At 42.2% G+C, this 14,929-nt stretch overlaps 1 protein-coding gene across 1 annotated transcript in view; it reads right to left on the minus strand.

The window, feature by feature from the left end:
• Positions 1-285: 285 nt before the first annotated feature.
• Positions 286-14,929, minus strand: part of cabp7a (calcium binding protein 7a) — a 37,774-nt gene continuing 23,130 nt past the window's right edge. Inside the window, exons 2-5 of the mRNA XM_080432579.1 lie at positions 9,384-9,527; positions 8,930-9,042; positions 5,036-5,183; positions 286-2,664 (exon numbers count right to left, since the gene is read on the minus strand). Coding sequence (XP_080288705.1) covers positions 2,534-2,664; positions 5,036-5,183; positions 8,930-9,042; positions 9,384-9,527 — 536 coding nt within the window. The 3' untranslated portion in view covers positions 286-2,533. The remainder of the gene's footprint in view (positions 2,665-5,035; positions 5,184-8,929; positions 9,043-9,383; positions 9,528-14,929) is intronic.

Here is a 14,929-nt window from a genome sequence, read left to right on the forward strand (position 1 = left end):
AAAAATATGTCCATAAACTCCAAAGCACAGCTCATGTAGGGCTTCAAAGTGTTTTCTACCGTAATCCATTTAGTGCCTTCCCAAAATATGACCATATAAGAAGTAAATACACTTTTTAAACACTTCCGGGGAAAACCGGCTCATGTACGAAATGACGCGCACGCCTGGGAGCATGTGAATGAGCCCACTGGCACGCCCATGCGCGTTCTTCGCTCGTGCATGTCACGGTTTCAAGGGGAAGTGTTTTAAAAGTGAATTTTTGTCTTCTGTGGTGATATTCTTTGGTAAGGTCTTTGAGCGGACTTTTTGGGATTCTTCATTCACCGTTAAGGAATATTTTACAAAAGAAAATTCTCCGTGAGTCAGAGACACCACCGTGTAGGTAAACGATAGAAATAAAGTCATTTCTTTGGTGAAGAACTACTTTAAGTGGTAAACCGAATGCCTGCAAAACACTCTACACACAAGAGTAGCAATTTGAGAAGATGGTCTCCAAATGTGAATGTGTTATTGCAAAAACCTTCTCTGTGTTTGGCCCCCAGCCGGTGTGAGAATAAAACACAATGGGGGACTCGGACAGCATCGAAGCAACACAAAGGTTTTCAGTTGGCTGTTTGATATTTGTCCAGTATCTCACAGAGGAAGTCCATGTACTTCCTGTAGTTTTTTGTTTTGTTTTTTACGTCGTTTTTTTCTACGGTATTGCCATATTTTTTGTCTAGTTTTAAAAGTGCCAGGAAAATATGTATCACTGTTAGACCTCAGCAGTTATTAGGTCCATTGCTTATAGCCTTTCTTCAGGGTTCATATCCATCCAAAACATGGTGAGACGCCTACTTTACATCAACTTATTGCAATGCATTTCGCCTGACAACCGAATGAAAAGACCCAAATACATTTGCAACACATTTGCATCCTGACCACTGAACAGATCACACACTAAACGCATATTCTTTAAATGACTGAGCGACGCACTACAGTATGATACAAACCCAATTGTCTCGAAATTGGTCGCGCCTCAATGGCAGTTAGGGATGTGTCATTGGGTGCTCAGTGAGGCTAAACAGTCCACAGCTTAGCAGTCATTTTCCCCCGACAGTCCTTTTTTAATTTTTTTTAGGAGCTTGTACCAAACCAGCCCTTCATTGCACATGCAGTTGGGTTGTTTTTTGTTTTGTTTTTTTTGTCGTTTTTTTTGTGAACGCTGATATCCTGCACACACGTTAATTGGTCACAGTTGTCGTTAAGTACGTGAAACAGCTCTGTTTACACAGTCATAATGAAGAATACACTGATAAGAACTCTTACAAACATGTCAAGAGACGACTGTTTAAATCCATGCACTTCATGCATAGATGATGGGCATTTGGGTGGGAGGCAGCTCAGAGAAAAGTATGGTACGTCTAGCTAGTCTCGAGTCTGGTACTATCTAGTCCATGTAGACCACCTGTTTAGCACACACTTACCACAACGTCTTAACTCATCCTCATTATCCAATAGTACCGTTTGTGAACCATACTACTGTTACTATTTATTACCTATTTATTACCATGCTGTTTATTTTTATTTTAAGGGTTCCACTATACTTACAATATCTCCACAACTTTGGATAATGTCACTCAATAACACTCAAACCTCAAACATAATTATGTCCTCCATTACTCATACCTACTGTAACACATCTAGACCAATACATCTGACATACACTACACGTCTCTCTCTATCAAGCATCCATACTGTATTCCACACCGCCCGAATGCGCATGGCAATAGGCTCTACGCACAGCAGACCTATTGGAAAGAAATTGGGCCTCTTCCTTACTTCCTTCACAGGTGTTACCAATGATACTAATGAAGGCTCTGTTGCATTTCGTGTAGCACAGTGGTTCCCAAACCTTTTAATTTCAAGGACCCCCATTAATCTGTGAGTGTACAAATGTAAATTTGTACACTCTCAGAGTTACACACCTTTTAAGGTGCCATTTGGAACCCCCTCAAGGAACCATGAGGGTCCCTGGACCACACTTTGAGACCCACTGGTGTTTCCAGTGAGCCAACATGCAACAATATCAGCACCCTGACTCTGTTTGACCAGAATGGAACAGAGCCTTCATTAGTATCATTGGTAACACCTGTGAGGGAAGTAAGAAGAGGCCCAATTTCTCTCCGATATGGCTGCTGTGCATACAGCCTATTAAATGTCGAAAGCGTCATGTAGAGTGATAAGTCCATTTGTAGGTCTTCCACTGGTCGTTTTGTGTGAGGTCCCCTTGGCCTCGTACCACGTGCCTCATATTGTGCAGGGAAGGTTTTCAAAGTGTCTCTGTGGCCACATCATAAAGTCGGATTCCTGTAAATTTGCTGCACTTGGTGATTTTGATGAGTCTGTGTCTGACCCTCAGAGAGTTCAGTCTAGTTATTTTTTTTTGTCTGATTGTCTGTCTTTTGTTAGTGTAATAGTTGAATCTTCTCAGTTATTTGTGTCAGGTCGCCTTTAGATGAGGATTAAGGCCCTGAAATGATGCTGCTGCCTTCTACTTCATGCCGCTTCGCAGCACTTGATTGGCTGCGATGAGCATGACGCTGATGATGAACGCAATGGCGAAGGCGCATATCAGGCTCTTGCGCACGCACGTCTGCTTGACCTGCTGCGTCGGGCTGGAACCTCGGGGAGAACGCGAGGAGGAGGTGGTGGTGGGGCGAGGAGACAAAGAGTGGGAGAGACAGAGAGAGAAAGGTATTAGATCATCTGCCTGGTCCATCGAATTGAATCTTATTTAATGCTAGAGAGACGTTTAATAGTCATTTCCAAGCGAGGGCTCATCACAAAACCTTTTACAAGTATGCAAACACAATTATGGGATGAACAGAGCCAGGGAGATTCGTTTTCACACCTGTATGCCACATAATTGCATCTCGATTGCAACGTTGACTGGCAAACAAATGGGGCTATGATCAGCATATTAAGGTGTATGCTACCAACCATGGCAATCTCCGAATATCTGTGGCATGATATTATTTGAGCCGCAAAGATATTGTATAATTATTGAAATGAGGTTGTCTAGGGTTTTGTAAAAAAAAAGAAAACATATATTATATATAATAAATAATAAATATATATATATACTAGACCATACCCGTCGGGGGATATGAGCACCCATAAGTGCAGTTTGGGTTATGCGCTGTGCACAGACAGTATATCAGGGATGGAAAGTGACTGTTGGTACCTGCCACAGTTCCACACACACACACACACACACACACACACACACACGGGCGGACCCGCACGCGTCCCGTCGCCACGTCCTGGACCCACAGTGAACACACCCACACGAACCCAACCAGACACATATACACACACGTGCGCGTAGCGTCGCGAACCGCACCCCCCCCACACACACACACACACACACACACACACACACACCGCACGCGTCCCATCGCCGTGTCCTGGACCCACAGTGCACACACAGACACACAACCGTAATAATGGCCCGTAAATTAAAGTCCTTCAAGTTTAAGCACGTTTTGTGTGTGTGTGTGTGTGTGTGTGCTTGTGCCAGACGGCAACAGTCTAACAGAGTGGGTCTGTGGATTCGACGCATGCGCAGTTTGATCACTCATCCCAACCCATAGCTCGGGCGGCCGTTACCATGGCGACATTCTTTTACATAAAAACTCTAATAAACAGCTTGAATTTGGGTAAAGTGAAAAACAGGCTTCCTCACGGTGGGCATTTCATTTGCTAATGATGAATGGCCATGTGCACGTGCGGAGCAATTGCTTCAGCCACTGAGGAGAACCAAGCACGTCAGACAGACAGACTGACTGACTGACTGACTGACAGACTGACATTCCGTTAATTATATGTAGGATATATATATATATATATATACACACACACACACACACACACACACACACACACACACACACACACACACACACACATACATCATTTACAGTATCAAGGGCTTTTCAAATGGGAAGTAATTATCAATGAGAGGCGAGAGGGCAGGTAGGGAGGTGCGGGCAATCTGACAGGGAGAAATTGTCACGTTTGTGCTCGTCCAATCTGGGAACCCATCGCCAAATGAAAAGGAAAAACAGCGCCCTCTGCTGTTTTTTACTATCTCACTTGGCTCTGGGAGGAAGTCGACGTAGCACTAACACCACTTCTCCCAGAGAACATGGATCGTTTTGGTTATAAGCCCACTTGTTTCTATGATGAAAGAGCAAGTTAAAATGTGAATATCTTTCCGTGGTTTTGTCTGCTCCGAGGACGCTATTGTTGAATGAGTTTCGGTTTGTTTCTAGTGGGGAAGGATCGGCAGACACGTAAATCCCGCCCACTACATTTGATTGGGTAAAGTGCGGCCTGCTTCCTGATCTGAAGGCACGCCCACTTGTAGGCCAGTGTGTACGCGATATGACGAACCCCCCCGACAGATTCAAACGCAGAGCAGAATCTGTTCTTGAGAGATTAGTGCTCGTCTAACACACAAGCCTGCCCGCGTCAGGAGTTGAATTGTGTTGAACTTTTTTCTACGCAATGCATATGTAGTGATTTAGACGCGAGCTGGGATCGAACCCCAGTCTCCCACTTGGCAAACCGACGCACAACCTACCGTTGTTACCGTTGACTACTAGACTCTAGTCGTCAGGGACAGAGAAACCTATGATCTGAATAGTTATTCTTTTACAATACATTCTTTCATCGGATTAACTTCTAGCCGGTGAAATTATAGTGAAATTAATCACTTTAAACCTGGCATCCCTCTTTTGTTCATGGCATGGACAAACATTTAAAAGAATAACCTGATCTACAAGCTCACAAAGCACAGAATCGCGAGCTCCTCTTTAAAAAAAAAGCAATTCATGAAATAGTGCTTAACTGTTCATCATTTTGCTGGGGAACCCCCACGCCCAAGGACCCCTGGGGGTCCCCGGACGGACCCCACTTTGAGAACGAACCAACGCTTTAATTCAGCATCGTAGCATATTGTTTCCACCTATAAGACGGGGCTGTTGCTTACTGTCTATGTCCACCTGGCAGTGAGGGTTCTCTAAGTGCTTCTCCTCGGTCATGATGATGTTCTCGATGTCTTTCATGGACAGGTGGTCACAGAACGTGTCGTACAGCAGCCTCTTCAGCTCGTCCACCGTCAGCTTCTGCATGTCACACTGGAAGGCAGTGGTGGAAAAAGTACTCAAATGTTTTACTTAAAGTAAAAGTATCAATACTGCAATGTAGAAGTGCTCTGTTACAAGTAAAAGTCCGGAATTCAAAATTGACTTGAGTAAAAGTACAAAAGTATTGGTATCAAAAGTACCAAAAGTAAAAGTACTAAAATGATTGAAAATTTCAGATCTACAAGCTCACAACGCGTCGCATCATAGCCTGGGTATAAAATAGGGCTAAAGTTGTTCATGTATGTTTTACAATGTCATAATTTATATCTGCAAAGTAACTACGGTAGTAACTAAAGTTTTCAAATAATTGTAGTGGAGTAAAAGTACAATATTTGCCTCTGAGATGTAATGGAGTAGAAGTAAAAGTATAGACAATTGGAAATTCTCCAGTAAAGTAAAAGTACCTCAAAATTGGACTTAAGTACAGTACTTGAGTAAATGTACCTAGTTCCTTTACACCACTGCTGGAAGGCACACAGCAAGATCATCGCTGTTGAAGGACCACTTCACTCATTTCCCACCTATCTCCATATTATAATTAGTCCTCGCTAATGGCCAATATAAGACGGTATAATTTCCGTCTACCGTACACTCACTCTGGGCCCTATCTTCCGCCTGGCGGAGGCGCAGAGCGTTAATCCTATCTGATCTGCCGCTTGCGCTCAAACGGCAGATCAACTTCTTCAAGTACTTGATTCTTCATTAACCCTATTAGGCCTAATAAGAATTAACCCATCAAGACCTGGAACGCATCTGTGTCACTTTTTGATTTGAGCTAAAAAATCATTATTTTACACTTTGGCTATTCAAAAATAGCAGATATACAAGCTCGTAGCGCGGCACCGAGTGCCGCGCTACGAGCTTGTAGATCTGCTATTTTTGAAAAATTGTGAAAATGTGTGGAAATCTTGGAATATGTATTGTTTTAAAGCGAACATTTTTAACTCAAATCTTTGCTTCTGGGGGTCCCTGGAACAAAATATTTTGAGATGGGGATCCGCGGCCAAATACATATACATTCTGGGGTTCTTGACATGAAAAAGGATTAGGATTTAGAAGACATTTGTAGAATCGGAACCTCAGGCCTTAATGGGTTAAAACAAACTGTTACGGCTGCAATGCGTCTCCAAAGAGACGAGTGTTCAGGAGAGAGAGAAGGAGAGGGAGGAATGGGGAGAAAAAGAGATGCATTCATTTCCATAAGTAGCTACTAAGTAGCGCGTCTCTATCTGATTCTTGATATAATAGGCTATGTGTTCATATACCGCTCGTCATGTAAGAGTGTCGTGAACCGTTGCGTCCTGGCTTTCTTTTACTGTCTCTGCTCAATGGACAGCAGTTAACATAGTCGTATCCAGAGAGCTCCGACACAAGGACGTGCAGGGACGCACGTCCTTGTGCTTTAATGTGTGGTTTAAATGAAGAAGAACGTGACTGAGAATGAGCGAGTGCATGATTATTAAGTTGATATGTCAAGATATCGTTGATGTGTTTACTGCTCGATTTTACTGCTTCCACACTTTAACTTTTCCACAGCAGAAACGTATTTGCTTCTCCTATATCTCTGCTGTCCGGCAGAAACCAGCTAACTCCAAAATGTAAATTTTTCAGGAAATTAAAAACAAGTGGATTTAAGAGGTTTTGTTCATAATTGATAAGAACAGCTGAATGGACCTCCAAGCTCACAATGAGGTTGGAGGTCAAAAGGGGGCGGAGCCTGGAGTCAGCAAGAAAGTTTGAGGATCCAATAGAGTTAGCTGGTTTTGTCAGAAGGGCTTTTTAATGCTTTTCATTGGTTCAATTTTTTTTTACCAACACACAGACGTAAAGGGTGTTCATTAGCACTGATTTATGGAAAGAAATGCAGCATCAAAATGGAGTTAGCTGGTTTCTGCCGGACAGCAACGATATGTTATTTAAATACCAACAATGGTTGAGCAGCCACACCCTAGGCCATAGCATATAGCCTATATTTGAATTGAATGCACTGTCAGGGTTTGATTGGGACACTACTGTTTTACACGCAATTAATGTATGGATTCTGGCGACCCACTGAAAATATAAGCTGTGCCTAACTGATCGCTCTGTGTGCCATGCAGTGCCATGACGCAAGGCAAACACCCACACATGCATGAGCAATGACGCAAACACACACGTACGAACAGAAGGTAGACAAGGACAAAGGAAGGGACCTTGGATGAGATAAGTTTAACGTTAGGCACACACACGCACGCACGCACACGCACACACACACACACACACACACACACACACACACACACACACACAAACAGAAGGTAGATGAGGACAAAGGAAGCGATCTCAGATGAAAGAAGTTTAAAGTTAAAGTTGCCAGTCTTTGATCTGTGCCGGAAGGCAAGCTTGCCTACTAATCAGAACTTAGCTTTATTCTTTAAAAAAATCCTTGATACTCAGTCCATCTGTTCTCTGCATCACATTGGCAGGATAGAACTCTGGTGTTCCGCCAGATATAATAATTGTTAAGCTATGCAATCTTTGTCAGATACGTTAAACGTCCCTTGGGTCTCTTGTCTTTATCTGGCATAAAGTTGGAAGCCTCTATCATACAGTATAGTGGTTAGGCTAATACTTTAACCTATACTAAGAATCTGCTTTCTTATATGGGCAACTGGTGGCCCGGGGGCCACATGCGGCCCCCACCTTCACTTAATGATATATTATTGATTTCAGCTGTTACAATTCCAAACATGCAAACATGACCCGCTTGAATTGCTTCAGTCTATATTAGTAGCTTAATGACTAGTATTCAAATTCTATTGTCTTTTTTATGTCCAATGTATTTGTATTTAAGTTCAAAAAGTTAACATGAGTATAACTAAATGCATTTGTTACTTTTCATGATTCCAATAAAAAAATAGCAAAAAAATTATTGCAGATCTATACAAGCTCAAAACGCGTCGCACAGATCGGCTATTTTTGCTACTTTTGTGAAGTATGGCATTAATTTACAAAAAAAGTTAAAATACGGAGATAAGAGGTGATGTCTGCCCGACATTATAAGCAATGTGGCTCCCTTTGGAGTGAGTGTGGAAATATAGTGGCCCTCTCCATCATCAAAGTTGCCCACCCCTGGCCTACACTAAATGTATCAGTGTTGATTTATCCATTTGTAACTCATTGTACAAATGTAACCAAATGTTACATCTGCTCACTTGAGAGCACAGAGAGTACATTTTGTATCTTCTGAGATTTTTGCCCTTGTTTAGCGCTGCCAATCGCAACAGCTACTCCAGTCATTATCACATATTATCACAAATTAAGTCAGATGTGTCTTGAAGATTAACACCAACAACTCATTAATTTCCATTACACGTCAAACGTGAGCAGGTAATTATCTATGCTACTCTGAGCGAAATAATTTACATTTTGTTTACTCTGAGATTGAGCAATTAAATGAAATATAAGAAGGACACGCAAATCGGTACGGGTAGGCCACCCTATGGGTTTTGAAGGACACTATAGCTGTCACACGGGAGTCACGAAATCTTACCACAAAAGGCTTCCAACGGCACTGTGGGAGGCAACTTCCCATTAGCCGTGCAGAGAATGCGTCAGTTAAACAAATTTCTGCCTTTTAGACGTGCTGTCTTAAATGCTCGATTCTGTGCTTGTCAGTTTACTACGCGTGCTGCCTTTGACTCCTGTCACCTGATAATAAGTAGGAAGTGTAGCGTCAGAGACTGAGTAATGATTACCTTCCAGAAGACGGAGTCAAAGTCGGTGCCGTTGAATTTATCCGGCATGCCGGCCGCCGTCAGCTTCGGGCCAAGGAGAGTTACAAATTCCTCAAAGTCCACCAGGCCGTCACCTGCCAAATGTTTATTTGTTTATTTTACAACAGCAAATCAAAGTGCTTTACATAAGACAGTCAAGGACAAGGATATAGAAATGTATAACGTAGGTCTAAATAAAATAAGTAATAAGTATGGTTTTAGTTTTGTCTTGATAAGGATGCTTCTGTACTTTATGATAAAGGTTTTCCTGCATTAGGTATTTGCATGTGTGTGTGTGTGTGTGTGTGTGTGTGTGTGTGTGTGTGTGTGTGTGTGTGCGTGTGCGTGTGCGTGTCTGTGTGTCTGTGTGCGTGTGCGTGTGCGTGTGCGCGTGCGTGTGCGCGTGCGTGTGTGTGTGTGTGTGTGCTTGTCTGACCGTCCATGTCCAGTCTCTGGATGATCACTTCCAGCTCCACTTCGTTTGGCATGTATCCCAGGGAGCGCATGGCCATGCCCAGCTCCTGCTTAGAGATGAACCCATTCCCATCGCGGTCAAACACCTTGAAGGCCTCGCGGATCTCTGTGGCGAACAAGCAAAAACACACACGCACGCATGCACGCACACGCACGCACGCACGCACACACACACACACACACACACACACACACACACACACACACACACACACACACACACACACACACACACACACACACACACACACACACACACACACACACACACACACACACACACACACACACACATTTAATTCTACTCCTTTTCAGAGCTTCCAAAGTACAGACTGTTAGGCAGAGGCATTTGAAAGTAACACAGTGTAATACAGTGTTCACATCATAGTATTGTGAGGGCTGGTGTGTCAGGATGGTGACTCTAATGCAGGGATGTCAAACATACGGCCCGCGGGCCGGATCAGGCCCGCTAACTAGTTTAATCCGGCCCGCGAGATGATTTTTTTTTTTTTTTTTGGCAAAAATGTTTTAATTGTTTTTTGGCCAAGTCTACACCTGCAACCACACGTAACTTCCACTTTCCTCTTCTTCTTCCTCGTCTTTGTATTGGTATTGTTTGTGTTGGAGCGCCTCAGTGCGGCTGCAGAGTTCATGTGCAACCTCTTCCAGAGAGAGATAGAGACACTAGCTAGAAACTCTGCTGGAGACACAAAACAAACTGTGTAGACTTGCCCCTTTGAAATAAAATGTATTTTGGCACAAAAAAAAAAAAAAAAAAAAAGTTCTTAACGGTTATCGATTAATTAATCGGTAAGGCCTAACGGTAAACAGTTAATAAATGTCTCCATTTGGCCATCCCTATTTGTGAAGTTTACATTTTCAGAATGTGCTTGTACTAACTAAGACTAAGTAAAGTAAACAAAGAAAACTATCTGAAGTTGTAGTTATTGTTATTATTAGTTATTATGCCATGATTTTACCGGTCCGGTACCGGTACCGGTCCGGCCCTCTGGCCCTCTGGCCCTCCTCCATGTGGCCCCTGAGCTAAAATGAGTTTGCCATCCCTGCTCTAATGTAACAATACAGTATGTAACAGATGACCTATGAAGAAAGAAAGACGCAGTTTAACCACATGAGCCCTATAGTGTGTGCCAAAAAACCTGAAGGGGGTCGTCAACAAGTGTCATTTGGTAGCGGTGGACATCTTTGTGGGGTACAAACCAAGCCCCCAGAACCCAGTGGTTGCATTGAAGCGAATTGGACATGCTGGCCATTTGTAGGTACTGCAGCTTAAACGGACGGGGCCACTGCACAATGTTCGAGCGAAACCGGTTTCAACCAATCTTTTGATCTTCTGTTTAATTCTGATGATGCATTTACCATCCATATACTCAGAAAGTGATGAAACTGAATACCCCAAACGACTGTTGCCGAAAAGCATAATCCCTTTGATGTCTCTTGTCACTGTACACATATCTAATGAAGCACATTTGCAAGGAAAATAGAAAATAATTGGCCACAACATTGTTTCCACTTTTCCTGCAGGCTTGAGGAATGATTGTTTTCCCAGGGCTCCATCCCCAAGAGCAGTGGTGGAAAAAGTACTCAAATGTTTTACTTAAGTAAAAGTATCAATACTGCAATGTAGAAATACTCTGTTACAAGTAAAAGTCCAGAATTCATAATTTACTTGAGTAATAGTACAAAAGTGTTGGTATCAAAATGTACTTAAAGTACCAAAAGTAAAAGTACTGAAATGTTTGAAAATAGCAGATCTAAAAGCTCACAATGCGTCGCGATGTGACGCGTTGTGAGCTTGTAGATCGGCTATTTTCAAATAGCCTCTATGTATAAAATAGAGCTAATGGTTAATGTTATGTATGTATAATATAATAATTGATAATTGCAAAGTGACTAGTAACTAAAGTCTTCAAATAATTGTAGTGGAGCAAAAGTACAATATTTGCCTCTGAGGTGTAGTGGAGTAGAAGTAAAAGTACTGAAAATTGGAAATACTCCAGTAAAGTAATAAAATAAATCACACCCAGTGTGAAGTGGGCGGTGTGGTCACAGTGGTCATCACAGTGATGGAAGAAGTGATGGAAGAAGTGATGGGAGAAACCATAACTTTAAAAAAACACATTTATGTTTTTTTTAAAGTTATGGTCCTATTTATAGGGCTATGCACATGTGTCATGTTTCCCTAGCCAATCACAGTCCTGAATAGACTGTGATTGGCCAATCACGGTGCAGGGTTAGGGGGGTACATTTGTGGCCAATCACAGCGCAGGATTTGGTGTGCAAATATACAAACCTCACATATAGGGGCGGTTTCACCGCCCAAAAATACCTCAAAGTTGTACTTAAGTACAGTACTTGAGTATGCGGTATCTGGCCCTACGGGACCGGCAGGAAATGAGGTACATTTCCGGAGGCGGGGAATAAACAGTCAACGCTCAGAAACCGGAGTTTTTCCTTTCTTAAACAATTCCATTTTAGAGTTCTTTTAACAATCCATACGTTCGAGTCAATTCAACATATAGCGCATCTTAGTCCTCAGAATCTACTTTATCCTGCTGAACGTGGCAACTGCATGGGTTCAGATTCACAGAGCCCCGTTTCTCACAAAAACATCATATTATATGCAGACAGACATTTGACCTAGGACCTCCTCCAAGTCCTCCTTCTGACCACTCACAACAGGTTTTTAAAGAACAATAGACTTCTTGGGCCAGCCTTTCACAATGGATCTGCCTCCTTTACACTGACTCATGACAATTTACTTTAACCTATTTATAAAACTATACTTTTACACAAGTTCATATTATGCAATCTCTGTTTAACACGGTACCTTATTACCTTCAAAATAAGACCACACATATATGTATTCAACCTTGTATGAATGATTTAGACAAAAAGAGATGATTTAAGAGGACTTGACATTTTCTTTAGATTCAAGAAGAAAAGTTACATGAAACAAACTTGTTTCTTCCACCAACCACATTTCACCAATGTTTATACTTGCTACAAAATAAGCTTTTACTGTGAACTGGTTATAATTACAAGAATTCAATTTGAGTCTGTATTTCTTTACCAGATGGCTGTGGGGAGAGAGAGACAACAGGCAACAGGCACTCTCGCATAATTAGAATGCGCCCTTGTGGGAACAAAGAACTCGGCCGGGTGTGGTGTTTTAGGTTCGCACCTAAGACAATAGACAGGACAGCTAAAAGTGTTACCTTAATTACCTCCACTGTAGCAGACCACCACAGCTGTTCTCCCCCACTACAACCTTTTGGTCTCCTCGTTTTGGTCTCATTCTGACATGAAACATTCTGACAATTTGTGTTCATAATGTATTAATAGCATATTAACTTCATATTCCATAAGCACAGGACCCGATATTCACGACAAGTACATGTACTTAGTTACTTTACACCACTGCCCAAGAGGAATTATAAATTTACAGGCATCACTTGCTGTTCGAGTTTCTGTTACAGCGTGCCAAATGTGAGTTCGACGCCATCAGTTCAACGCCTGACATTTCTCACATTCTTCACCTATTTACTGCAGCCCATTCACCTCATGTGGCTCTGCTCATTGAGCGAGTGTTCAATTTAGAAGGACAAGGACTCGCTTTCTCTTTCAATGTCTCGCTTGTTCAAGCTTTCTTTATTGTTACATCTTCTTGTGTACGGGTACAAAAGAGTACAAAGTATTTTGTTCTGGTTCCTCAGATATTGTAGCAGCAATAGGCTCTATGCGCAGCAGCCATATTATCACTTCCTTCACAGGTGTTACCAATGATACTAATGAAGGCTCTGTTTCATTTAGTGTAGCACAGTGGTTCTCAGATATTTCAATTTCCACGACCCCCATAACTCTGAGAGTGTACAAATGGACCTTACACACCCGTAAGGGGCCATTTGGAAACCCCTTAAGGAACCATGAGGGTTCCTGGACAAAATGTTTAGACCCACTGGTGTAGCAGAGTGTTTCCAGTGAGCCAACATGCACAATATCAGCACCCTGACTCTGTTTGACCAGAATGGAACAGAGCCTTCATTAGTATCATTGGTAACAGCTGTGAATGTCTTCACAATATGGCTGCTGTGCATAGAGCCTATTAACCCTTCAATACATTCACAGAATCTCTGTGTGTGTGTGTGTGTGTGTGTGCGTGGGTATCTTGAAAAAAAGAATTCGGCAGGACCCCAGGGGTCGCAATGTGAAGAGTGGGAAGTCGGTCAGATAAGCGGATCTCCAAAACATTTTGATAAATCAGAAAATCCCCATACAGTGTTATGGATATAGCACTGACGTCATAGATTGGCCTGGACTCCATATTTGGGCATGTCACACATGGAACTCCATATATGGGCATAAAAGGGACACAGACAGACAGGTACAATGGGTACAGTGACAACGGGTACAATGGGTATTGCATAAGCGAATGGGGCATAGCATTTAAATCGCATCGTTCCTGAGCAGGCCACCGGTCTAGCTGTAATATTAAACATACTGAGAGTAGCAGAAACTGTCTGTTGGTTCTAGCTCCAAAGGTCCTTGGATGTGTTGTGTGCAAGTTAATATAAGCATCTATCTATGCCAATGTTCACCTCCTTGACCTCGCTCCAGCAGCAGCAACACCACCAGGCCCCTATCTACAGGAGAGTCAGTGGGCTGAAGACCCCCCCGGCTTCCAACAGGCAGGATCTCAACGGACGCTATCGCTTCCACCATCTCCAAATGCTACAAAGAGTCTGTATAACTCTGCCCTGTAAAATGTTGAGAACAGGCAGTGGAGGGAAAAGTACTCAAATGTTTTACTTAAGTAAAAGTATCAATACTGCAATGTAGAAGTACTCTTCTAGAGTGTTACGAGTAAAAGTCCGGAATTCAAAATGTACTTGAGTAAAAGTACAACAGTATTGGCATCCAAATGTACTTAAAGTACCAAAATTAAAAGTACTAAAATGTTTGAAAATAGCAGATCTACAAGCTCACAACGATGCGACGCGTTGTGAGCTTGTAGATCTGCTATTTTCAATAGTCTAGGTATAAAATAGGACTAAAGTGGTTAATGTGTGTTTTATAACAATTTATATCTGAAAAGTAACTAGTAACTAAAGTTTTCAAATAATTGTAGTGGAGTAAAAGTACAATATTTGCCTCTGAGATGTAGTGGAGTAGAAGTAAAAGTACAGAAAATGGGAAATACTCCAGTAAAGTAAAAAGTTAAGTGTACTCAAGTACAATACTTGAGTAAATGTACTTAGTTACTTTACACCACTGAGAACAGGAAGCTGTCACCCGCTCTTCAGATCGGAATGGGTATTTGACCAATCACGATGCGGTGCTCACAAAAAAAAATATTTAAAATATGTTTTTTTTATTTCAATTTCTGCTAAGCAGCTATCAAGATTCAAGAGACTCATTTGTTTTCCAGTCTTTGCACGACTGCAAAGTACAGACTGCATTTGAAAACTGTGGGAGCCAGCATGTGTC

Source organism: Gymnoscopelus braueri (genome assembly GCF_963280865.1).
Source record: "Gymnoscopelus braueri genome assembly, chromosome: 7".
Classification (NCBI taxonomy): Eukaryota; Metazoa; Chordata; class Actinopteri; order Myctophiformes; family Myctophidae; genus Gymnoscopelus; species Gymnoscopelus braueri.